At 47.8% G+C, this 25,288-nt stretch overlaps 8 protein-coding genes across 8 annotated transcripts; 4 read left to right on the forward strand and 4 right to left on the reverse strand.

The window, feature by feature from the left end:
• Positions 1–811: 811 nt before the first annotated feature.
• On the forward strand, positions 812–1,790 carry EV420DRAFT_1568978 (uncharacterized protein; the record flags this gene model as incomplete). Its single annotated transcript, XM_060474204.1, has 5 exons — positions 812–949; positions 1,014–1,290; positions 1,329–1,493; positions 1,547–1,594; positions 1,654–1,790. Coding segments are annotated over exons 1-5 (645 nt in total), but the record flags the coding sequence as incomplete, so codon positions are not given.
• A 1,122-nt stretch (positions 1,791–2,912) lies between these two features.
• EV420DRAFT_882192 (uncharacterized protein) lies at positions 2,913–4,582 on the forward strand. The gene is made up of 5 exons (XM_060483849.1): positions 2,913–3,138; positions 3,191–3,533; positions 3,584–3,662; positions 3,722–4,047; positions 4,103–4,582. The coding sequence occupies exons 1-5, from the start codon at positions 3,089–3,091 to the stop codon at positions 4,340–4,342; spliced, it is 1,038 nt and encodes a 345-aa protein (XP_060325967.1). The 5' UTR covers positions 2,913–3,088; the 3' UTR covers positions 4,343–4,582.
• An 88-nt stretch (positions 4,583–4,670) lies between these two features.
• EV420DRAFT_1483849 (uncharacterized protein) lies at positions 4,671–5,280 on the forward strand (the record flags this gene model as incomplete). Its single annotated transcript, XM_060470021.1, has 3 exons — positions 4,671–4,767; positions 4,821–4,856; positions 4,928–5,280. The coding sequence occupies 3 exons, from the start codon at positions 4,671–4,673 to the stop codon at positions 5,278–5,280; spliced, it is 486 nt and encodes a 161-aa protein (XP_060325968.1).
• A 4,987-nt stretch (positions 5,281–10,267) lies between these two features.
• Positions 10,268–11,520, reverse strand: EV420DRAFT_882461 (uncharacterized protein). The gene is made up of 3 exons (XM_060483851.1): positions 11,248–11,520; positions 10,782–11,190; positions 10,268–10,724 (listed from the first exon to the last, which is right to left on the reverse strand). Exons 1-3 carry the CDS (start codon positions 11,423–11,425, stop codon positions 10,373–10,375), a joined length of 939 nt encoding a protein of 312 aa, XP_060325969.1. The 5' UTR covers positions 11,426–11,520; the 3' UTR covers positions 10,268–10,372.
• Positions 11,521–13,854: 2,334 nt separating this feature from the next.
• On the reverse strand, positions 13,855–14,382 carry EV420DRAFT_882212 (uncharacterized protein). Its single transcript, XM_060483850.1, has one exon. The coding sequence runs from the start codon at positions 14,157–14,159 to the stop codon at positions 13,887–13,889; it is 273 nt and encodes a 90-aa protein (XP_060325970.1). The 5' UTR covers positions 14,160–14,382; the 3' UTR covers positions 13,855–13,886.
• Positions 14,383–18,230: 3,848 nt separating this feature from the next.
• On the forward strand, positions 18,231–19,070 carry EV420DRAFT_1569083 (uncharacterized protein). Its single transcript, XM_060474205.1, has 2 exons — positions 18,231–18,646; positions 18,702–19,070. The coding sequence occupies exons 1-2, from the start codon at positions 18,296–18,298 to the stop codon at positions 18,918–18,920; spliced, it is 570 nt and encodes a 189-aa protein (XP_060325971.1). The 5' UTR covers positions 18,231–18,295; the 3' UTR covers positions 18,921–19,070.
• A 1,504-nt stretch (positions 19,071–20,574) lies between these two features.
• On the reverse strand, positions 20,575–21,328 carry EV420DRAFT_1647841 (uncharacterized protein; the record flags this gene model as incomplete). The annotated part of the gene is made up of 3 exons (XM_060478087.1): positions 20,575–21,057; positions 21,107–21,205; positions 21,257–21,328. The coding sequence occupies 3 exons, from the start codon at positions 21,326–21,328 to the stop codon at positions 20,575–20,577; spliced, it is 654 nt and encodes a 217-aa protein (XP_060325972.1).
• A 347-nt stretch (positions 21,329–21,675) lies between these two features.
• EV420DRAFT_882564 (uncharacterized protein) lies at positions 21,676–23,317 on the reverse strand. Its single transcript, XM_060483852.1, has 4 exons — positions 22,962–23,317; positions 22,779–22,899; positions 21,812–22,733; positions 21,676–21,758 (listed from the first exon to the last, which is right to left on the reverse strand). The coding sequence occupies exons 1-4, from the start codon at positions 23,190–23,192 to the stop codon at positions 21,752–21,754; spliced, it is 1,281 nt and encodes a 426-aa protein (XP_060325973.1). The 5' UTR covers positions 23,193–23,317; the 3' UTR covers positions 21,676–21,751.
• Positions 23,318–25,288: the final 1,971 nt, after the last annotated feature.

The following is a 25,288-nucleotide window of genomic DNA, read 5'->3' on the forward strand; positions in this document are numbered from 1 at the left end:
GTTTATAGGTCCCAAGATGCCCAGCCGGCGACTCGTTATGGAGGGAAAAGCATCCACTTCTTAGCACTAAGCATCGTGCGTTAACGTGTTGATCTGTGTGACGAGTCTCCAAGGTGGCATACACTACGGATCCGCAATTGAGACGGATTGGCTCCAGGACCCAGTTTAAACTGAAGCGTAGAACAACGATATATGGTGTTATCCAGGTGCGATGCATAGAATTTTGTTCTTTGGCCGTAAGCTGAGATGTTTGATAGGCCTGTTTGGTATGGATAAAGGTCTGGCGGGTGGCGAAGGGTTCTTCTGGAGTTCAACGATCTATACGCGTTTCTTACTGAGCCTTCACTGCATCAGTACTCGCTCCCTTCAAACGGAGCTTGATGCAGATAGGGCACGATATGCAGACGGCGACTCGCTTGTGCTAGGACCGCTTGTAGTGCCAAGCGTCGAAAGCTGGTACAATCTATCGCCTTGGACAAATGATTACATACCCAGAAAACTCTTGGAATGCAACACCGCCGAGCCAACATGATCGTTACGATCGTCCAATTTTCAATCGGCGGGCCTTGGCATCCGCATATGTACGAAACGCCAGCGGCTATTACCTTAATCGAAGACACGGGGCGGTTCGTTGTGACTGGGTGTAACTTGGAAATCATCAATCTTTCTCTTTTTGGAAAAATCGCCTTGGACAGCGATCGACGAATGCACAGAATGACCACCGCCGAGCCAAAGTGATTGAATCGGTTGTCCTTAGCTCGAGAATATGCGGCTCCCTTACAACACAGGTTGCATTCACGCTCTCCATCCAACCTGGATTTCACTACTCAAAGCAAAATTGTTTTGAGGCTTGGTCCTTGAAATGAATGTTGCCCTGCTTTTTCATTACCGCACGCCTCCCGACTTCATGTCGGGCATTGTCTTACTCTGAATGCTTCGCCCTTCAGCTGTGTATCGTCTCCGGGACGTACAAAGGTGTATAAAGAGGCTGCAAAGAGGCCTTCACGCTCCAGACAAACTCTCCATGCCCGTCTAACCCCCTCTGTCTACTCGTTCTAACTCATTCGTCATCATGGTCTTCTCACTCGCCTCGCCCTCTTGCTGCCCTTGTCGTCCCCGGCCTCTTCGCCACTATCAACGCCCGCCAGCCGGAAACAGGAAACAACACCATCCAAGGAAGGGATTACTATGGTTCTTATGCTCCATGGAAGCCGTCTTGGACCTGGCCAGGAACGGACAAGCATTGTCCAACAGATGTTCCAGAGTACTGTCCCTGCCTAGACGACGTACGTTTTTCCTCCGGCTTCTCTTCTCCCGGTTCTGATTAGATCCGTACAGCCCGTCTGTGGATTTGAATGCCCCTCCCAATGGCCCTTATAACAAGTGTACCTGGGAGCCTGTATTCGTCGACAGGTATGACCGGAAAGGCTGGAAGCCCGGCAAGCGTAACCCATTCTCCTGCGGATATGTCGACAAGGTGACCTATGAGATTGGTACGCGTGTCTTCTTTCGTGACCTAGGCTTTCTTTTTACTTATACTACGTAGACTGCAAGGACCTTTGCTTGGCCCACGACAATTGCAACTCTTGCCAAGGTATGTATCTGAAGCTCGCCTTCTTTTGACCGTTTATTGACTGAGGGTCTTCCTTCTAGTCTATACGCTTGAGGAAGCGGCCGAGCAGTTTATTTGCGCGCTCTTCGAGGAAATTGTTGATGTCACGACGTGGGAGGACGACTGTGAGGATGATTGGGTCGACGATTGGGTGTATTTTAGCTCATCGTACTGGAACGTCTATTATTAGGCAACGTGAAGTTTGTATTGACCCGGACATTGGACATGTACGATTATTGTATTTTTTGTAGGGCCTTTACTAAATGTATTTGGTTGTCCCTTTGTGACCGCAGAGATGGATTTTGACTTGGCTAAACTCAGTCCTGCCCGCAACGTGGAAAGCAACGTCGTAAAATACGAAAGTCTGAGTTAGGGGGCGATTAGAACTGGTTCCTTAACTAACTCGCATATATTCCAGGTTTATTGTACTTGGTGCGACTTCGCGCTCTTCATGGTGTTCGATCGAGGTACTAATGCTTCTAGGTTCGAGTCCGAGCGAGTCACAGCCTCATTTTGATTCGAATTTGGCTGCTCAGATGGCAGATGGAGCATACCCTCAGTCAGGTGCTTCAGTTGTACTTAGTAGCACTGAATTATAATCCAGCGAATTCTTCGCATGTCCGATGTCCATAGGAGACAGTCAATAATGAGGAACTTAAGAGACCGTGCGCCTTGATATCCTGTAAAGATCACGCACCCAGGTTATCGATACAAGCTCGTTTGTACGAGATAACTACGGGTATGCGATAAGCACGTTGGATGAGCCTGCCAAGTACTGCCGTTGGACCTCAGATTTACACCACAGGTCGTTGTAAATTTAAAATTACGAACCTGCCATCATTCAAGATGAAGGTACAGGTCTGAGCGAGTCAAGACTCGATGCAAAAATAACGTTGATGTCAACGTCGAGAAGACTTCAAACCGCCGCGGTCCAACATTCGCTTTGCCGTAGGCTCTCGTCCCTCAGTGGATCAAACTTCTATCAAACCCCGCGTTGCTGTCAAGATTTTCTTATTGGATACTGATGGCCGCTCCCCTCGTTTTCCGGAAAATAATTTTGATCTCCACCACCCAGTCTCCAGAGTCTGTTCGAATGCCAGCTCTTTTTTAAATCAAGTGCCGGACCACCATAACATAGACAGAATTTCACTCGGCAGCCGTCAGGTCTCCACTGACATGCCAGAATACTCACCTTTCAGAGGTTCAGGGTACCCCGTGCTTCTTGGCTTCCTGAAACTCATCATTATCTGGGCGTGATCATGATGGGCCACAGCGGCTGCATCGAATGTCTTTGGTAATGGTGATTTCAATTTATTACGTTGTGCTAGGTTTATTCTACATAAAGCACTGATGTTGTAGTAGCAAGTATTAGAACCCATCTCTGCTCTTCCTTCAAGGATCAATGCTCTCCAGAACTTATAGTGCCGGGACACCTATCCCAGAGTTAACCAACAGTCAAGTCCAGGACATCCTCCAATGTCTGGATCGAACATTGAACGGAGCGGTCCTCTGGGCGTCATTACATGGTCAGAGGATCCATCCACTTCCATCGAACTGTCTGCAACTCATTATTTACAGGATTTTACACTGGAGTAGTGGGCATAACGATGTGGATCCTTGGTTCATGCATTACTCCTTACCAATGATGTACCATTCTGACAAGTTGCAATCCTGTGTAGTTTCAGGCAAAAACCGCCAAAATTCTCGGGGGCCACATTTCTTCATCATCACTGTTCTCCTTCTGTATGCCATGGCGACTTTTTCCCTTTTCTATGACTGGATGAGTGTTAGTCGAAGTTTCATCACCCATGGACAAAACTTCTGGACGACATACGAGGCTTCAGTGTATGGATCTATGCCAATGGACTTAACGGAGAATATCAATGCCGCTCTGAGCACTCTCCTGGCAGATACCACTTTGGCATGACGTCTCCTTTATTTTTGATGCAGCCTTCTCATAACTAATCGTAGATTTGGCGTTGTTGGAATGTTTGGGGACGGTCTTGGCGCGCTGTATTCATTCCGATTATATGTACTACTATGGCAGTCAGTAAGTCTGTGATGCATTTGGTCTGTTACCGGTACCCGCGACTCATCGCCGTCCCCCAGTTAGTAGAGGAATTATACTCCACGATAATGTTTTCGGCAACATACAGCATCTATCCGACCTTTTCACTCTAAATTCTGTCAGCTGGGCTGTGCTATATTCCTCGCTCATCATGGCCACCCTACTATGGTGCACCATCTTGATTATATATCGCATCCTCAAAGTTAGTGGCGTTGCCGAAGGACTTCGCTCATATCGCAGAGTAATAGGGGTCATAGCAGACTCGGCCTTTCTTTACTCGGCTTGCCTAGTGGTCCTGTTGGTGTTTGAAGTTCGTAATAACGCCAGAGTCGGAAGCTATTTGATTCTCGTAACCAGCGAGATGAAGGTGATTGCATCCAGCATCCATTTCAGCCTTACCATTTTGACCGTAATATCTTTAGGGAATTGTGCCTACAATTTTGTTCGGCCGTATCACCGCTGGGCATACACGCCTAGATAATTCCTGGAGCGAGGAAAGCATTGTGTCGTCGCTTCAGTTTGGAGATCAGTCGATCGACCAAGACAGTACCGAAATGAGTGCTGAAAGCGGCTCCTCTTTTCACCTAAGATTAGACCTGGAGGAGGGCCTAGAGTCAGACGATGACAAACGAAGCGGAGATGGGACGGCAGATTTTCCGTAATTATGGCCTGTTGCTATTATCTACATTCGACACAGTCGTTGAACAACAGGTTATTTCTTTCGGGCGAGAATAATATGAAGATGCGAGTGTACAAGTTTACACGAAATCCATAGCGATCCGGGGGTTGTATCGCTAAAAGAGCATTTTGTCACGATGGAAGTATCATCTGGATGGTTTCAGATGTGCAATTTATGCCGCATAAATTGCGCAAAGAACTAAGTAGTCCAAATCAGTTTGGGCACTGCTCCTGGATGACTAATGCGTACCTTGCAATTGTACACTGCCGTCTCTAGAACAGTTCCCGTCCAGAGCTACATCAAGGCTCCGTATGTCGTCGGGTCGGAAGTATCTCTGTAAAGCATTGGTGAAATTGGATACGGAAGCAAGTAATACTGGACCGTGCAGTAAAGTGTTGAAAACCAAAGGTTTGTGTCAGAGGTGTTCGTTGTTGATGTTCCTTTAATAACGGTCCGCACAGAAGCGCCTCTATCAATCCCCGCATTTCCGCCTGAGGGTACGCTTGTCAGCCTTCGAATGCCTAACAGAATTTTCGTTATTCACCTGTAACATTGATGACACGTCTAGAAAGTCAGAAACGAAAAAAAATTGACTATGCAAAGAGTCAGAATACGGATATGAGCGTCACTTCTAGGGGTTCTAACTCTCGATTGGCAGACCTCTGGACAGCTATAGGCCATGGTAGCATCTGGTTGGCCACCGCAGATGTTGATAAGGTCGGCAGTGTCGATGTTTTAGTCACACAAGTCTCAATGAAAGTCTTTTCTTCATTAAGCATTGCTAGACCTTTTGCTCTTGCAGTCGGGCGCACCGTGCAGGATATTACGAGCGCATATAACGAGACCAAAGAGGCTTCGTTGCATCTCAAGCTGATTTCCAGGCCCGTCGGCACCTTGGGGGTCGCCTACGAAGCTGAATAGCGGTCGGTACATAATTGAACTGTCTTGTTTCGACCAAAAGTATCCTATAAAGACCTGAGGAAAGCTTTAGAAAAGAATAAGAGATAGAAATTGCACGAACGACGCACTCAGTCGCGAGTCAGCATTTCAACGGCGATATCTTGGGCACCAAACACGCATATATACATTTTGAATTACTGCCAGCATGAAAATGACTAGTAGATGAGGCGTAAAAATGATGGATCTATAGGAATCAGGATATTCTCGCTAGTCAGCATCGAAGCGGCACCGGGATGTAGCAGGAGATGTACATTTTGTGGTCCTCAACATTGTACACAGCGCCAAAGCTATTCTGGAAGGGAGATTTAGCAGAAAGAGGTAGCAATGTTGACAGAAATGAGGTTATTCATGGTTACCGGGAGGAAGGAAGGCCGTGACCGTGACGGCAAACCGTGGCCCGGGTACGTGGCCCGATTTCTTTCTTTCCTTCCACACGACCAACCGGACTGATTTTTGGAAATTCTTACCCTCTCGAGAGCGAACTCAACACGCCTTGCCTACGAAGCTCGTCGCCCCCGCCGCTCATGGAAAGGGCTGTTCTTGTAGCACGCTTGCAGTGTTCACCCGATACCTACCGATGATGAGATTGGCTCGTGGTCCTAGCGATATAAAAAGTGGGTTCGGTACCATCATCATTGTTGAAAATAACTGAATAAAATCATAGTTATAGCCTTTTTCCCTCACTACTTGCTTGCCAGAGCCTTCCTCTGCGGTTGGTAGGCGGATGCATCGACATTTCGTATGCTGAGCGAGCCTACGAGCTTGGAGCACCGAATCATTCGATAAGCAAGGCAAGAGATGGAGATTGCGGCGATGGAGAAGCTTCTTGGTATGCCTGGTGCCAGTGGTGAGGCTGAGGCGGTGGGTACGACTGGTTTGGCATCATCGTTGTCAACCCCGATGGGCTGACCGATGCCATATTATCGTATATGGTATTGGTAAGTCTATCGCGATTAGCGCGATGGTTCTGGATCTCGTTGTCCCTCCTGCTGCGCATGAAGTCCGCCCAGTCATCGGGCTCGGTATACGGATCGCGTTGTACGGTGCGCCAGAGCAGCTCCCGTTCTTCCGAAGCCTTCCTGTCATCGTAGCGGAATTTTCCAAGGAGGGTTAACAGGTACCACCTAATGTATTCGCCAGTATTGAGAGTCGGTGCGTCGTCTGGGACCTCGGTGGCGACATTGGGCCTATTATTCAAGATCGAGAGCAAGCGCCGATTCGAATCAAAGGGATGTGTAGGCGGCTTGTGGTTTGGTACAACAGGAATATTACTCCTCCAGGCCGTAACTCGATCGGTTACGGCGGAATGATTCCTCTACTACCAATGAGTACCCCAGTTTGTGCAATTGAACGATGCACTCACCAAAACTTCACCTTCACAGGCAAGTAACATCACATCCCTCTCATTCAACGAGGTTTCCAGGGCCCTTTCCCTTAAAGATACGACGTTTTCGTAGCCGAAGACGTCGATCTGTGATGCGGTGGTCAGTGGCGACTCCTCAACATACGCGATCGTACTCACCAAAGTGTAGGTCCAATCTTGCACCTCGGACACCGGTACCTCCCATTCCTCCATTTCCCGAGGCAAGTTCATAGTTGAAGTATACAGGTGAGTGTTTGTGACTTTGTGGATGTTGGACCAATTACAAATCACGAACCCTGAAGGCATGATGAGCCTTTGTTTTGTTTTTGGACGCCCAGCAAACCACAGTCAAGGGTGCCTCCTTCGTCGTCGAATATTAAGTTTTTACGCTGGTCGTTCTCTCTTGGTTTGGCGCGAATTATTGCTTGGTGCGCCAACGAAGAACCCGCGTTCGAATTATATCATGGACCGGCTCGCCACAGTGATAGACACCGTCTTTCTTCCCAAAATTTCCTCAAGAGTTGGCCTTTCTGGTCTTCACTTTTGCTCTCAGTGAGTTAAATGACCTACTAAATTGTAATGGACCCGGCTGGCCGGCATCCAAACTTGTGGCGTAGCGTCGACCTCGCTTCAAACGCCAACAGCTGTGAGGTACAGTTATTGACAGGTCATTGCAACACCATCAGTCACTGAAACAGTTGATTTAGCCTCCTTCTCCCCAGTTCCGCTGCCTGACAGTGTTGTATAATCGGAGACATAGATGTTATAGATTTTTAGTGATTTTTTGGGAATTTTAGCGCTACTGCTGACCCCGTGAAAAATCGAACAGTGATGCAAATTTGGCAGGGGTTTGCCATGTGGTCATTTACCAGTCAATGAAACACCGTAAATTAAGAATATCTCAATACTAGATGCTTTGATCCAGTTTATACTTTGTATTGACATCACTGAGTAATATTAAAAATTTTGTGGCTACTTTATTTGAGGAAAAAGACGATGTGTGGTGGATGAGACAAAAAATATTTTTCGGCGTTCCAATGACCGGTAAATAACTGTACATGTTCACCGTTCAACTTGGATTATTTCGACAGGTGACTAAAAGAAATACTACAGAAATCTCAGGTTCCCTTGAGCGGTTCAAAGACCTATCCCCAACGAGTCTTGTAGGAAGGTGCTAGTCCTGTGACAATACCTTCTATGTGGCAAGCCGACGATAGAAGGTCCTGGCTTTCTGAGTTTAAACTTGGCAGGCGGTACAGATTTCGCCTAAAAAGGCTATGATCGAAGTTTCGCGTGGCTCGTACGTAGTGTTGCCGCGACTCGGCTAAACTCGGCTCGGCTAGACTTATTCCGACTTTGGTAATTGCTCTTAGCCGAGTCGGCTATAGCCAAAATTATTACCTGAACTCAGGCTAGACTTCGGCTTTAGCCGGCTTGAGTTCAGACTAATGTATAAATAAGGCAATTGATAAATTAAAATGCGTCATTGCCCTTTTCTAAGACAAGGCCTTTGATAAATGCCTGCATATCCTCCGGAATTGATGTCTGCTGCTCGATTAATAACTCCAGCTCACGAATCTCTGACATTTCATCTGTTCCCTCCATAAAATTCAAGCCCTGCCCTTTTCTTACTGAGAATTTCAACATCTGTAGTGCTTCCATTGAATCAGCACCTAGCCGATTCCGCCGCAGAGTATCAGTCTCTTTCCCACTGGAGAATACCCACTCAGAGGGCACAGCAGTGCCTTGTATAGGCAGAACATCTAGTGCAAATGAAAAGATTGTTGGGTAACGCTTCTGATTTTCCTGATATAACACATCAATACTAAAGACTAAGTAGCTGAATCGTTGCATGCTTACCTGCCAGAACATCAGAATTGATACATCACTTCTGATCGGATCCGAGAGATATCTTTCAACCTCAACGTCAAGGCTGTGCCGCGGTTCTGAACTGGTAGCATTAGCATGCCTGTCCAAACATAAGATATTTCTAGCACGAATAAGCGGGTTTCCTGAATCTGAGGTTGTCGGTGGCACTGGTGTGTGAAGATCCGGCATATTGTGGTATTTCCGAAGCTATCAAAACAAGTTAGGAAGGATCAATGATAAATGACATAAAGCTCGCACCGTATTTATGAATAGATCCTTGACTTCAAGAACTTCCCCTGGCAAGTTTTTCTGGAACCACTGGAGCTTGTATGCAGGATGGATAACTGCTAAGATGTGAGTAAAGAATTGAAAGCTAGAGAATGACATACATATCGCCAAGGAATAGATCGGAACATTGCCAACTCGATTACGATACTCGGCAAGTTTATCAAGGCCCTTCGCAATAACGTTGGCAGCATGGGGCATTTCCTTCTGTAGTTCCTCCCACGTTAATTGCATTGCTTCAAATGCCGGGATGGTGTCAGAAATGCATGGCGTCTTTTCACATGAGAGAATTTGCTGAAATGCGTGCGGAACCTGGGAAGCAATGTCAGCTGGGAAGTTCCTGAATGAAAATAAGCACACAGCAAGTATATCTTTGAAATCAGAAAGAGCACCCCACTCTGCACTACTCAGTTGATACTTATGAAATTCAGGAAAGTCTCGAGAGCTAAGGAAGCTATCAATTGCCTTTAATCAATGATGAGAGCAATACAACATGATGTAAGGAGAGAACTAACTGGACGCAGATATAGAACACGTTCAATCATGAGCAAAGTCGATGACCAGCATGTAACGACATCTCGCAGTAATTGAAGATTATCAATGTGCAGAGATTCAAGTATCTCTGAGAAAATTTGACACCTTATAGATGAGCCACGAACCTGAAAAGCAAACATCAGACAGTCCAAGATTATAATGGGTCTATCTAAGACTCACGAGCCGTACAATGGAACGAGCAGTAGCAATCAGATCACGTCTGCATGCAGCCATAAAATTTGTTGGTTGTCCTGGTTGCGGAACGAACTCGGTATCATCATGGGCATAGTCAATATTTGTGATAGCTGTCAAAACAGCCTTGCAAGCCAGGTTGACGATGTGGGCAAAGCAGCTAACAACAGTTAGAAAGGCAGCAAGTACTGGAATGATTGTCGTACTGGATATGCCGTTTGATTGCATCAAATTCAATTCCACGTTGCATTAGTAGCGTCTCCAGGAAAGCCATCATTGTATCATTGTTCGATGCATTATCCAGGCTGATCCAACCCATCTGCAAACAATATAAACACCGAATAATGATCATTGTACACTGGAGAACATACCTTAGACACAATTCAAAGTCGATCAACAATGAAAAGGAATGCTCACGCCAGATGTTCTCCATCATGACGGCCAGGTACACGATGGAAACCAATCAAATCAGCTCGCAGAGAAAGGGTCAAATACGGATCACCGCCATTTGGAGGATGGACCTCCTTGGTTTCAATCCAATGTGCCGTGACAGCCATGAAGGGCACAAGGTTGGCATTTGACCACATGTCACACGTGAAGGAGATTTTACCTAAAGCACCCTGCACATATCTGAGCTAAGAGGCTTCCGAAACCTTCAATATTGTACACACCTGCATTTCCTTGGAAAGCTGCTTTAAATGATCCTCCCATATTTCCATAACTCGCTTCCGAATCTGTGTTCGGCGGGGAATATCATCATCGGTAAGCTCCTCACGAAGCATCAAGAATATCCGGCGGAGCTCCGGAGACTCAACAACATTGAAAGACTATGATCATCATTAACGCTGCAATCTGAGTAACGCAAAGAAAGCCTACCTGGTCATTGCTAACAATAAAAGCAACCAACGCATCAATGAATGCTTCTAAAGAGAAGCCTGGCACCTCGTCAAACCCACTAGGCAAGCTTGAATTCTGTTTCGGGTCCTGTCCCTTTGACTCCCGGTATGCGGCGACAGGACCCTCAGCTTTGTCCGCTGTAATCTTTACCTTAAGTCTGTCACACGCCTCTACCCAGAGTCCCAGGTGCTTCATAAGAAGGTGGCACCGCCAATTGCTTGTGGACGTTGTTGAGCGGCTGAATGACGTTGACTTCTTCTGTGCACTAAGTATACCAGCATAGAGTCAGTAGCCCTTTGCACGTAGAAAGAACAATACTCACCAGCAAAAGATGCAGTGTACTCGATCTTCACGCACTTCGTAGAAGGGGCGAAGGTCAGGTATATTAGGCATCTCAGCTGTTGTACGCTTAGCACGTCGGCGCCTTCGGTTGCTCTTTGGAGTTGCAGCTACTGGCCGCAAAACAGGCGTAGGCGTGGCTGGGGTTGATGGCTCAGACAAGTCTTCGATGTTGAAAGTTTCGCCACCAGAGAACTGCACATTACGCAGAGGTTGAGCGTGTCTGGAACTACGCTCAGGGGTGGATGTAAATGGGTTGTCGTCATCAGGATCAGGCTGACGCCTACGTCGGCGAGCGGATTGCTGGGGCACAGGCGTTACAGGCGGCGGAGGTGTTGGAGGTGTACCATGTGATGTTGGAGGCTGGCTGGCTGGAGCTGGACTATGGTGTTCTAATTAACGTACAGATATAAGTACATATGGCAGCCGTTGAAGATAGAAATACATACCTAAACCTGGTATAAAAAACCGCGCATTCAATGCGCCTCCTGGGTGTACGGTGATAGTCTCAGTTGGCCCAGGAGCCTCAGGATCAGCACCCGCATCATCGGGGACCACTGTAGGTTCAGCGTCTGCGCCGCGTCCTTTTCTGCGAGGTCGTCCGCGAGGTCGTCCAGGTGGTGCCATTAAATAGACAAGTAGATAGAAAGGGAGAAAAAGAGATGGGTAGGTCAATGGGACATGCTACGCTTGCTGAGAGAAGTATTTAAGGAATTTGCGCGACGCAGGGTGGCAAAATAGAAGGTGTATATTCCGTTAACCAGTATACAGAACATTTGTAAATTACAACAACACCAGGCGACTATCGGTACCTACGGGGGCTTCAATGAGCAGAGTTAGACCAAATAAAGAGTTGAATAACGCACCCTCCTCGTAATATTCGCTTGTTCTACCATCTTTCACCCTGAAACTGCCTTGAGGCCTTGCTTGAGCCTTCGGCTAGGATTTGCCACAGCAGAGATGAAGAAAGCATGTTGATGGTCACAAAAGCATGCTTCAAGGTTGGAAATTGGTGGTAATTTGTTTCTACGTTGTAGGGATGTTGAGGGAACGATGGTAAGCGAGGGAGGAAGTCAAGAACGAAAGTCGGTTATCGATGACCAATTTGGTCATCGATAACCGGCTAAGTCGGCTCAAGCCGAACTCAAGCCGACTCCAAACGGGGCTTGAGCTCGGAATTAGCCTGAGCCAATCAAAGGCTCAGACTCGGCTTAATCCGGCTCGGCTACGCGACTAAGCGGCTTTTAGCCGAGCCGCGGCAACACTACTCGTACGGACCCTCTGAGAGCGTTGGACACTCCCCGGACTCAAATAACAGCCCATAGGGCCTTGGAAACAGTGTATAATGTGTATATTAATTATTTGTTCCATCTACTTGGTTGCCCATGGTTTCATTTCTGCCCGATTCACATCTATCTCATGGTTTTTGGTACCTTTATGTGTTTTTGCACATTGCAGACAGATGTTGTAAAAAAAAAAGACATCCTTGCAAGCTTGGTGCATTTATTGGGTATTTAAACAGATAACGATACCCCAGGTGTGAAAACAGAGTGTCGAACATTGAAATAGTGCTCTGTGCATGCCACGCGAAACCCGATCATAGCCTTTTTGAGCGAAATCTGTACCGCCTGCCAAATTTAAACTCAGAAAGACCAGACTGTATATCGACAGCTTGCTTCATATACAGGATGGTAACGAGACTAGGAAGGTGCTGTTGTCAGAGAATGCTCGCGGGAAGATGCTAAAATGACTCGCATTATCGGTGTCATACTTACTAGTACAATTGAATATTTCTTCACCATATGTTCAGGCGGGGACCGAGTCCCGGTGACTTGCGCGTCTTTATAATTGTAAAACTTGTTTTGTTGATCCACTGTCGAGTGGCTCATCAAGATCAACGGACCTCCGCAGTCTCAATGCCAGGTCTTACCTACTATTCCATATCCTAGGACCAGTACCTCTGGACTGGTTCAGCAATGGGAACTTCTCACATATATGTCGCACGCGTATATTGACCAGACAGTGTTGTCAAACGACGTGGTCTGATTCATGTAAAGAACTGGTCTCATCGTAAATCATTTTACATCGAAGTAATCGAGTGCCAGTCTCCCTCAGAGTTACGAAAAGATTTCGACAGACCGTGTTTGTTAACAGGCTGGCCATGAACTGACGACGACGGAAATGTCAGTTCAAACACTCGACATATATGACTATAAAGGCACCGTAGCGTATATCCAGGACACCGTACCATACATGTCTTCTAGCACGTACTTAGAGCGTTTGTATGGAACCGTCCTAGAAGAGATATCAGCACTGTTTGCGAAGATATGATGCCTACTCACGGGTCGGGCTGAACATGACATCCACAAGAGCTATGCGTCCGGCTGGTAAGGATAGTGCAGACGCTTAGAATCCGAAATTACGATGTACAGTCGCCCATTATCTATTCTTTTTTTAGGATGTCCGAATCAATCCCGGATAGAGATGATTCCTGGACAAATGCGTCAAGACTGGTCGTGAAGAACGAGTTAATAAATGACGAACCAGGAAGTTGCCTCAATGATGGTGTCTTCTTCCTCTGCTCATTGGTATGGCACATCACGCAGAGGATCACAAACGCATATACCGAGACTGAGGTCTGAGGGGATGAGATATCCTAGGAGAGGTGACAAGATGTTAGGTCTGCTTGAAGATAAAAAAACTAACCATCCACCGTATTTGCGAGTCGTCGCTGTCAACGACGATATCGGTGGTGCATTAGGAGCAATAGGTCACGCGTATTCGCTGGTGAGCACGGTCAACTCGTTGGACTTGAGGCGTTTCCTCGAGACCTGGATGAATGTATCAAGACCAGCTGTAAAAAAATTGAACAAACAACGCACCAGAAAATAGCCTCAACGATGGTCACCTTTTCCTTGCTTGACCTCGCTCTTAGGCTCCAGCACATCGCATTGACTGAGACCGAGGACGCGTCATATCTCAGGCTGATTCACAGTATCGAGCTTGATTCCTTTTTAAGTTGATACCCGTTGATGCCTTCGTGTGGTCATCGTCGAGTCTATATTGTAGCCTGCCCATAATGGAGCCGTCATGCTTCGACCGCAAGTATTCTGTGGAGACCTAGAGAGCCCGAAGGCGTCAAGGAAGGATTAGAGAGGCTGCATGGACGACATACCCGGTCGCCAGTCTGTTTTTCAATTGCAGCATATTCGGTGCCCAGCCAGCATATATGCGCCTTGCCTTCTCTCCAGCATGGCAAGGGCCGGTCAAGAGAAGGTAGAAGCGACGGATCTACGGAAATCAGGATGGTCTCGCCGGTCAGCAACGAGGTGACAACGGTATGTAGCAGGAAACGTACCATTTCTTGGTCTTCGCCGTCATAGACAGCGCCGAAACTACTCTGGAAGGGAGGTTCAGCAGAAAAAGGTAGCAATGTTGAGCGGAAGGAGGTTATTCATGGCCGTCGGGAGGATGGCCGTGACCGTGACGGCAAACCATGGCCTGATTTCTTTCTTTCCTTCCTTCCACCACGATAACCTGACTCACTGCCCGCAATTCTTACCCTGTCAAGAATTGACCTCAACCGGTGCTCGCTGTGAGGCTCGTTTGCCCCCGTCGTTCATAGAAAAGGCTGTTCTTTTAGCGCTCTTGTAGCGTGCACCCGAGACCTACCGATGAGGAGATGTCTTGCTTGTGGTCCTAGTGATATCAAAGGTGCGTCCAGTACCATTATAATTCTTGCAAAAAATGAATAAAACCATAGCTACGTTTACTCGCTATCTGCATGCCCGAATCTTCCTCTTGTGAGCGGACCTGTCAGCGTGATGGAGCGAAGCCGTACGGGTATCTAGCATCGAGGATGGAAAATGGTGGCTGCAGCGTCGGCGAGGCTGCTTGGAATGCCTCGTGCCAGTGATGAAGCTGAGGCGGGAGATTTGGCATTGTCGCCGCCAACCCCGATGGGCTGACCGGCGACATATTGTTGTATACGTTGTTGGTTATCTCATCGCGACTGGCGGGACGGTTCCGGGTCTCTTCGTCCCTCCTGCTGCGCATGAAGTCCTCCCAGTCGTCGGGCTCGGTATGCGGATCGTGCTGTAGCTGTACGCTACGCCAGACTACCTCCTGCTCTTCCCAGGCCTTCCTATCGTCATAGCGGAATTTTCCAAGGAGAGTTAAGCGGAACCACCGAATGTATTCGCCAGTACGCAGGGTCGGCGCGTCGTCCGGGACCTCGCCGGGGACATAGTCCATGCCGTTCAGGATCGATAGCAAGTGTCGGTGAGTATCGAATGGGTGAATAGGCAGCTCGTGACTCGGTACGATAGGAATATTGCTCCTCCAGGCCGTAACCCGATCGACAATGGCAGAATGATTTTTCTGGTCCCAATGAGTTCCCCAGTTTTTGTAATTGAATACGATGTACTCACCAAAACCTCACCCTCGCAGGCTAGTAACATCGCGTCCCTCTCATTCAACGGGGTTTCCAGAGCCCTCTCCCTCAACGCCTTGACATTTTCAAAGCCAAAGACCCCGATGTGCGATGTGGCGATCAGTGGCGATTCCTCAACATACGCGATTGTACTCACCAGGATGTACGTCCAGTCGCGTATATCGGACATTGGAGCCTCCAGTCCTCCATTTCGCGGGGTGGGTTCATTTTGGAAGTTTCCAGGTGAGCGTTGGTTACTTTGTGGGTGTTGGACTAATTACAAATCACGAGCCCTGAAGGCATGAGCCTTTGTTTTGTTTTCGGAAGTCTGGCACACCACGGTCAAAGTACGTTCTTCGTTGTTGAATATTAAGTACTCAGGTTGAGCGCTCTCTCTTAGTTTGGCGCATATTATTACTTGGTGTACGAGCGACAAAATTTCGCTCTCGAGTTTTCTTTTCGACTATCAACACCAACACCTCGCCACAGAAATGTCTGACGCAGACAGAATCGCCTTTCATATCACGAACTACTCTTTCGTTGTGTATGGGCTGGGTACTAGGGCAAATCAATGCCCGCTACTGATATAGCGTTTATTTCTGTGGCGCAGCGTCAACCTCGCTTCACACATTCGCCGCAATGGACCAAAGTGCATTCGATGTCTTTTGGTTCTTCCGATAAGTATCTGAAGAGTATGCACAGAAACGTCTGGATCACATATGCACAGATCAAACAAAGCATTCACGAGCCTTTGTTTTCCGTTCGGACATCTGGCAAGTCACAACCAAAGTATGTCCTTCTTTAGCGATTATTACCTGCTCAGGCTGAACGCTCGTTAGTTGCGCACTCTCGAGTTCTTTTTTTAGCCAGTTCGCCAAGGTGATATCAGACTCGAACAGGGCCCCCATCAGAATTTCTGCCAGTGATGATCTCCTTGATCGTCTTTTCACTTTCATGCCTTCATACCCACTAGCCAAATCCTCGCAACAGATCTCGCGGCCAATCCTTCGGTACACCATCAACTTCGCCTCACATGTCCGCCGTGATAACGAATTCACGTAATGTTGCCTCGGATATGAGGCCTGTACGATGATTGGATTTTTCTCTAGGGCTTTTTCTGTGTACTCGGTTATATCTTTGTGATCGCAAAAATGGATTTTGACTTCGTTGAACTCGGGCCTGGTCGCAACATGGAAAACAGCGTCGTAAAACACGACTATCTAAGTACCATCTCTTCCTGCCCATTGCGACGGGACTCTCTGCTGACAACTTTAGCATCCTCAGTGGCACTTTCATCAGGGAACGATCGGACACAGTTGACCTTCACATGTATTGCTTGATGCAACTTCCTAATTAGCGATCCTAAAGGATCTTTCAGAATGTTCGTCACATTTCGATATCAAGCATCACATCCTCAAACGGTACCAGGGATGTCCTACACCGTATTTGACGAGGTACTGATGCTTCCCCAAGTCATCGGCACTGATTAACTTCGAGTCGTAGCCTCATCTTCACTCGAATTTCAAAAGACTGATGCTCGAGTTTAAGTTAGGATTCATACAGTATGGCTCCACGATGGGGATCAATGACCACTTTGAAGATAGTCGCATCCAAGCGCTCAAGGAACCCGTTAAAAATGTGTATCTCATCTCGCCGAGAGGTACAAAGTCCCCTCTCGTCCTGGACTTGTAACGCATGTAAAAAGGTTGGCGGCAGCTACAAGCGATGAAGGACGTCGTAATGGCGTGTCGCATTTGTGGCACATTTTTCACGAGCCCATTATTTATAGTAGACGTCTAAAAACGCAGCAAAAAGCATAAGAGGGACCCAGATCGAAGCACGGTCAAGGGTTCACTGCGGTCCCGATTTTTCGACCTGGATCAGCTACCTAGATCATACTAGGTTTTTTTCATGGCTTTCTTAATATATCTGTTACCTATCTATCTTCAATCACTTCCTCTGACTGATGGCACATTCCTTCATCCTTCCAGGAAATAATTCAGTCCTGATACCCATCTGTCTAACCTCCTAGCCTTCTTCAAATGAGACGCTGACGCCTGGGCCGGTTCAACACCAATGTGCGGTGGGAACTTCGTCTACTACAGCCGTTGAGTTCGCATTTTTCTCTCCTGCGAGCTCCGTTCTTCTCGGTCTTCCTAGAACCCATGAGTCATCCAACTCATCAGAACAGATTTTTGATGTTTTATTTTGTACGCACCTCTCTTTGAATCCAACAAGCCTTCTTTTGTCCAATACTGAATCCGTGATAGATTTGCTATGCATCATCATATATTTGATATAGTGCCGTATTACTATATAATGAACTGGCCTCGGTAACAAGAAGCAATACTCTCCTCTTTGAGATTTGTCTCCGAGTCGCTGCCATGATCGCTAACACGTCTACAGGGATTGACACCCTGGAGCTCACCGACAGCGAGATCGAAGCTATTTTTCGCTATCTAGACAAACAATTCAATCAGGTGATGCTACAGGCACTAACACATGGTAAGATATCATCTCTCTGCAGCTCGCGGGAGATCGTCCGCCAATCCTGGTTTCTTTTCAAAGGGATTTACACTGGTATAGTGGCTGTCACCTTGTGGGCAATTGGTCATACTTTTCGTTCCTTTCACATGTGTCTCTCTAACTTGCACGACCAGCTTCGAGAAAAAAACCCCGAATAACAGAAGGCCTTTTTTTCTTGTTCTTATCATCCTTCTTTTATACCTTTTAACGGCAGTGGGCTTCTCTTGTGAATGGCGGATTAATATCTCAATATTTATCATCAACGGTAAAACATTTTGGACGGCATACAAATCGAATATCCCCACTCCGATCCTATTGGTCGAAGGGATTGAAGCACTTCTGAGCACGATTCTTGCTGATGCTAGTTTGGCATGGGATTTCACCTTTGCTTTTGGAGTGCTTGCTTACGAACTCATAGATATGGCGCTGTTGGGTTGTCTGGGACCGGTCATGGCGCGTTGTGCTCGTTCCAATTGTCTGCACTACCTTGACAATAAGTACGTCTTCGAATTCATGATCCGGCACTGATTTTACGATCTATGAGCACTAATGTAGACCCAGTCAGTAGAGCGATCGTAACTTATTACTCCGCTTTTGGACCTATCGAAAATATGTCGCCCCGAGCCCTATACCTCGCAAACATTGTCAACTGGGCCGTACTATACTCCTCGTTCATATTGGCCACCTTGCTATGGTGCACAATTTTCATTGTTTATCGCATCCTGAGAGTGACCGGTATTGCTGGGATGCGTGTATACCATAGGGTCGTAGAGATGCTCGTAGAATCGGCGTCTCTCTACTCTACGGTATTAATCGTTCTGCTTGTGTTCGAAGTTCATAATGAGGGAGTAGCTGGATCTTACGTCGAAGAGCTGGCGATTGCTGCGAGGGTACGCCTAATCAGTCTCAATTTTTTCCTTTATCATAACATAACATCTCTTCTAGGGAATCATACCTACAATTCTAGTCGGCCGTATCGCAGCAGGGCATGCACGCCCGGACGACTCCTGGAGCGAAAATACCACAGCATCGTCGCTTCAATTCAAAAGTCACTCAGATTTGCAGAGTGACAGCTCTGAAACGAGTGCGGGATCTCTATTCGACACATCTCCGCATATAATACCTGACATAGAAAATGGGTTAGAGGATAGAACACAGATTTAGTGCAAACTTGCAACGTACGCAATTGTTCGACATGCCACTTTTAATTCCGTAGATTGTAGCGTTGCGTAAAGTAGAACGAGTTTTAATTTGGTAACGGTCAGCTACGAACTACCATCAGACTTTGGCACCTAAAAATGATCAGAAGTTACTATTATACCTTCTCACCTGATTTATAAGGCAACCATAGACGGAATCCGAAATGTCAGTCCGGACCTTGCCTTCCAAGCGCACCAGAGCGGTTATCATGACGCCTAGCCATGAACGCGGTGATTCCTAACGCAATTTGGGAAAAGAAATGTCGGTGGGTAAAGCTGATATTCATGCTCACAACATAGCACGTACCAGAGCCTGAAGGTGTCCTCGAGATACCGCAGCCAAGTATTACAAGCATTTATGCCGGTACTTTGGCACTTTGGAGAGGGAAAGCGCGTCCCGCTTTGATCAAAAGGATGCCAGTGTAATGGAGGCGCTGGAACGTCGTGATTGTGGTCTGCCTGGACGTTCAAGCTTGGTTCGCTGTTAGGTCCATCGGTACATTGTGTTCATTCTCGAGTGCATAGTGGCTTGCCCAGAAGGAAGCCGTCATATTTCAACCAAAAGGCGCGTCAAGAACTGAGAAAAGCTGTAAGAGAGAGCAAGAGATAGAAATTGCACGAACGACGCACCCGGTCGTGACGCAGCATTTCAACAACAGTATCATCGTTGCCTAGTCAGCATATATGCGCCTATAATCCTCGCCAGCGCGAAAAAAACCAGTAAAGAAGACGAAAGAGACGAATCTACATGATATTTCCGCCAGTCAATAACGATGCGACGTCAGGGGCAGGAAACATACCTTTGCCTCGTCATCGCTCTTCAATGTCGTAGACGGCGTCGAAGGTTTGGAGGGAAAGCGCAGTGGGCATTAAGGTTGAGCGGGATGGACGTCGGGAGCAAGGAAGGCGGCGGCGGCCCGAAGGCGGCCGTGACTGTGACGGCATACAGTCGTTTCACTACTTTTCTTTTCCCCACGACAACAAATCTCACTGCGGGCAACTCTTACCACGTCGAGACTCACCTCAACAAGAATCACCTACTCAGCTCGCCACTGCCGCCGCCGACAGAAACGGCTCTTTTTGTAGCGAGAGCCCGATACTAACTGATTGTGATGATGCTTTCCTGCTCAAGGTTCTAGGGAGCTATCAATGGTCGGTTGGACATCATTATCTTTATTACAAGGGACTGAATAGAATTTTAGTTACGATATCCCCATTATTCTACGTTGCTGGTCCGAATCTTCCTCTGCTGTTGGTGCCTCGTAACATGGACGAGCAAACCCGCCCTGGCTATGTAGCAACTAGGCTGAGAAACGGCGGAGATGTCAGAGAAGTTGCCTGGCAGGCCTAGTGCTAGTGGTGAGGCAGAGGCAGAGGGTCTGATAGGCTTGGTGTTGTTGTTGCCAACCCCGATGGGCCGACCAGCGACGTATCATTGTATATGTTGTTGGCAGGTTCATCGCGATGGCCGCGATGGTGCTGGGCCGCTTGGTCCTTCTTGTTGTGTATGGATGGCCCTAGGTGATATCAAAGGTGCGTCCAGTACCATTATCATTGCTGAAAGGAACTGAATTAAAATCATAGCGATGACTTGGTTTTCCTACTCACTTGCTCGACCTCTAGTGCCAGTGGCGAGATGGAGGTGGTTGGTATGGCTGGCTTGACGTCGTCGTCGTCAACCCCGATGGGCTGGCCGATGCTGTATTGTTGTATATGGTATTGGTAGGTTCATCGCGACTGACGCGACGGTGCTGGGTCTCCTTGGCCTTCCTGTTGCACATGAAGTCCCCCCAGTCATCGGGCTCAGTGTGCAGGTTGCGGTGTATGGTATGCCAGAGTACCTCACGTTCTTCCAAAGTTTTCCTATTATCGCAGCGCGGTTTTCCAAGGAGTCCCAGAAGGAATGACCTAATATATTTGCGAGCATCGAGAGTCGGCATTTCGCCAAGGACCTCGCCGGCAATATAGGGTCTGGCATCCAAGATCAAGAGCAAACATTGATGCGAATCGAATGGGTGCTTGGGCGGTGAATGGTTCGGAGATACAACAGCAATATTGCGCCTCCAGACTGTAACCCGATCCGTGACCGTGGAATGGTTTCTCTACTACCAATGAGTTCTCAGTTTTTGTAATCCAGTATAATACACTCACCAAAAATTCGGCAAGCAGCAGCACATCCTTCTCATTCAGCAGGGTCTCCAAGGCCCTCTCTTCCAAAGTCAAAACTTTCCGGAATCCCAAGACGTTTTTCTGTAATGTGGCGATCAGTGGCGACCCCTCCGTATATGTGATCGTATTCACCAACATATACGTCCAGTCGCGTATGTCGGACACCGTTACCTCCCACTCCTCCAATTCGCGAGGCCAGTCCATATTATTGGAAGCTGGTAGGTGAGCGTTCGTTACTTTGTGGGCCGATGTACTAATTACCAATCAAGAGCCCTGAAAGCATGAGCCATTGTTTTCTTTTCGGATATCCGGCCAATTACAGTCGGGGTACGTCTTTCTTCACCGAATATCAAATCCTCAGGTTGGGCACTTTCTTCTAGGTTGGCGTGTATCATTATTTGGTGATATTCGACAAAAAATTCCCGCACTTGAATTATCTCCCCGATCGACTTGCCACTGTGAAAGGTGTGGCTAGGACCATCCTTCATACCAGAATTTCTTCTCCAAGGCTTGGCTTCTTGATCTTCTCTTTTGTTACCAGCCGGTTAAACAACTCAGCAACAGTCCCGGTACTATCTAATCCTGTGGCGCGGCGCCAACCTTGCTTCAAACGTGAACGGCAATGGATTATGTACTAAGGTATGTGTTTCAGCCTGGATTATTTCGATACGTATCTGAAGGATATACTTCAGGAACCCTAAGTTTCCCCTTGCGTGGTTCAAAGAAGATGTATCTTTAACTTGACTCGTAGAAAGAGAGAATGTTCGCAGGAGGATGCTGAAATGGCTTGAATTCTTGATGTAACGCTTTCCAGCACAATTGGATATTTCTTCGCGCTTTCCCCGTATGTTCAGGTAGAGACCGAGCTTGGGTAAGTTGCCCGTCTCCAGTTCCCGTACATCCTGATAGGTGTTCCCAGCTACAAACCGCCCCCACCAACACCATCCAAGACAGTCGCCTAGGACTAAACGAGGTGTATGCACAGTCTGATAACAGATGGACGATGAAAGCTCCTTAACCATCTCCTTCACGTCGTTAACGATTGCCATAAACATCACGCAGCCTTCCTGTGTCGTAACATCTAGATTCCATTTGGATGCGTATTGGGGTACCACCATGAAGGCACCCTCTGTAAAGCACCCGTTTGAGAGGGTTTTGGCGGGATGGTGGTTGAGAACCAAATAAAGAAGTACACTTTCAGCCTCAGGGTCGGCGGGATACGAGAAGTCACCGGTAGCCGGTCGCTGTTGAATTATTATTATGATACTGACAGAAATCAATTTACACTGAACAATCGTAGTACCCTTGTTCTTATAGCAGAACGGGGAGCCAGAAGTCACAGAAGAATTCAGCATGTATGCGTCCCAGCTTGACTTTTCAAGCGCATATATCCACCTTGTAGGCGTGCCATGCACTGACAGAGATACCAGTTCGATGTGAGGAAGCCTCATTTCGGTGCAAACGTGCCCGGCGAGGCTGGTTTCATTGTGGTGATCGCTGAAGCTGGTGAGCAATCGTGAAGTCTGCATTATACTGCTCGTCGTGCAGTCTAGAATTGCTGAGCATGTCGTACCGCTTCGACAGAGAAGATGGCTAAAATCATAGACGCCTGCATCAATATTGGTCGGGCAGTGAAACCGCGAGAACGACGTACCCTTGTCTTCCCAAATCAACAAACCTCTCCTCAGTGGCCGACTCTGAATCTTGTGCTTTCCAGTTCGCCGTATTGGACGCCAGTACAGAGGTTCCAAGTAAGGAAGAAACGGTAAAGGAAACTGCTGGACGTACGTGATGTTTCTGTGAGACAAGCAGCAATACGAGAGAGCGACAAACGTACCTTTCTTTCCCTAATTCCCTTCTTCGACGTCTGGTACCTAGTTAACGGCGCCTGGAAAGGCAGGCGCAGCGACGAAAGAACGAGATTCGTGGCATAGATATCTTCATGGACGCTGGGGGCAGGAAGGTAGAGAGGCTGTGACTGGAACTGTGACAACATCGGTTCGCCCTGGCTGGGGGCAACCTTCCTTCCTTTTCTTCCACCACGACAGTAGCGCTTGCTCTCAGCCATTCAGGCCGTCTCTTTTTCGTATCAAGCACAACATTCTGGAATTATTTGGAGCACAGCACAAATTTCCTTCCCGTCAGAAAATGGACGTATACCGACCAAAGCGGCGACATCTTGGGGCATGAAAGGTGCGATACAAGATTGTTATCACTGCTCATGGAGCTGAAGAAAAAGTATTAGATAAACCTGCAGCTTCACTCGAGGGGGCCAGTCCCTTCCATTCGATTATCAGCAATTGGCATGTCCTGCTCACTCTGAGCTAGCCGGTATACCCAGTAATCAAGACGAGAAACAGAGGATGCGGATGCGGATGCGGACTAGCGGCGAGGTAGAGGTGGTGAGGCGTCCTCGTCGATTCTCAGCTCCAGTAGCTGAACTCTGTTCCATCCTGATTATTGCAAGTCAGGAAGATTTTAGGCTCAGCGTATGGGTGCGTCCTCTTCATCAATATAGCTTCAAGGCCTTCCCTGATAAAACTTCTAGCTGACGGTGCATAGCACAACGGTATGCGTCAGAGTACCTCGTGCTTTTCTGAGGCCTTCCTATCAAGGACCGGCAAGGATATCGGGGAACGACGGATCGTCCAGGAACTCCCCAGAAACAGAAAGAGAAGGCGCCGAACCAAATCGAACGAACATGTGGATAACGTCTTCTTGTGAACTAGGCCGTTTCATCGCGATGGAAGCGACGCTTTCGGGAATGAGAGGTGCGGCACGAAATCGTTATCATTGCACACGGAGCTGAAGCAAAATTATTAGCTCTACCTGCAGCTTCACTCGACGGAGTCAGCCTCGACCATCTTGTCTTGGGTTCATCATTATCGATATGCTCATTCCGAGCAAGCAATACCCGAGACAAGAGATGGTGGATGTAACGGCGTATCCGTCTGATGCAAGACATAACGGTGAGGCTGAGGTGTGGCCGCGTCGTCGTCAATCCTGATAGGCTGACGGATGGCCAGTCCATCTCGACCTTCTTCCTGGCCAGAACGCTTTCCTAGTCTTCGGGTTCAGTGCATAGCTGCATCTTCTTTTCAGTAATATATATCCAAGACTTCCCCACGAAACCCGTAGCTGATGATGCACGACCCGACGGTATGCACCAGAGTACCTCGCGCTTCGCTGAGACCTTCCTAGTCCTATCGTCGTATCGCCGTCTACGGACTCGGAGGCAGGTCAGCAAGAGTCACCATGGGTATCAGCCGCGCGTCGTCCGAGGAACAGAAAGCTTGCTTGTTCGAGACTGAGAGCTAGCATCGAATGGATGTGTGGATAGCATGCTGTGCCGTGACGACGTGCCAGTCATTGTGAACCTTATTACTCCCTGTTCTGACATACTCAGTGACCTCAGCGCAGTTCTCTGGCAACCACATCCAGTAGTTTGTGAGGTATTTGACTGCTTCTCTTTGCCAGACATAGACTAAGAGTAGGTCCCATGACAGAGATGGTTGGTAATGCAGTGAACATCTGTTCAAGGGTTGAGGCTGAGGGTACAAGTGACCTGGCATCTTCATCGTCAGCTCTGATGGGCCTACCTATAAGGAATCAAGTGATTCTTGTTAGAAAGGTTCATCACGCACAATACGATGCTGGGCCTCATCGACCTTTCTGCTGAACAACAAGTCCTCCCATACATACGTGTCGTGGCATCTGACGCGCTTTGAGCGACCGTTGTCTCCACTCGCATGTATTGAGGATGGCAGGGCCGTCTGGGGCCTCCAGGCGATTCGATCTCAAGTATCGTTGCTAGTCGAAAGCGCCCATAGTCGCTCTGTCGTACAAACCATCCGTTTTGGATCCCACTCCACAGCTCTGTCCGCGGTAACATTCTCCCTTGCCAATGAGTTCCACTTTTGCACGAGAGAATGATCTACTCACCAGGATCTTGCTATTGCAGCCAGTGTGCTTCTCCGGCTTAATGGAGTATCCGTGATCCTATCCCTCAAAGCTACGACTTGGTAAATACCTAGCACATGCAAGGTGCCAACGTAGGAATATCATTCATGTTCCCTCTACTATAGCAATCGTACTCACAAGTGCGTAGATCTATCCTTGTGTTTGCGACGGAGGAACATCCCAGTCGGAGGAAGACGAGCGTAT

The sequence above is a fragment of the Desarmillaria tabescens genome (genome assembly GCF_030435595.1).
Source record: "Desarmillaria tabescens strain CCBAS 213 chromosome Unknown EV420scaffold_45, whole genome shotgun sequence".
Classification (NCBI taxonomy): Eukaryota; Fungi; Basidiomycota; class Agaricomycetes; order Agaricales; family Physalacriaceae; genus Desarmillaria; species Desarmillaria tabescens.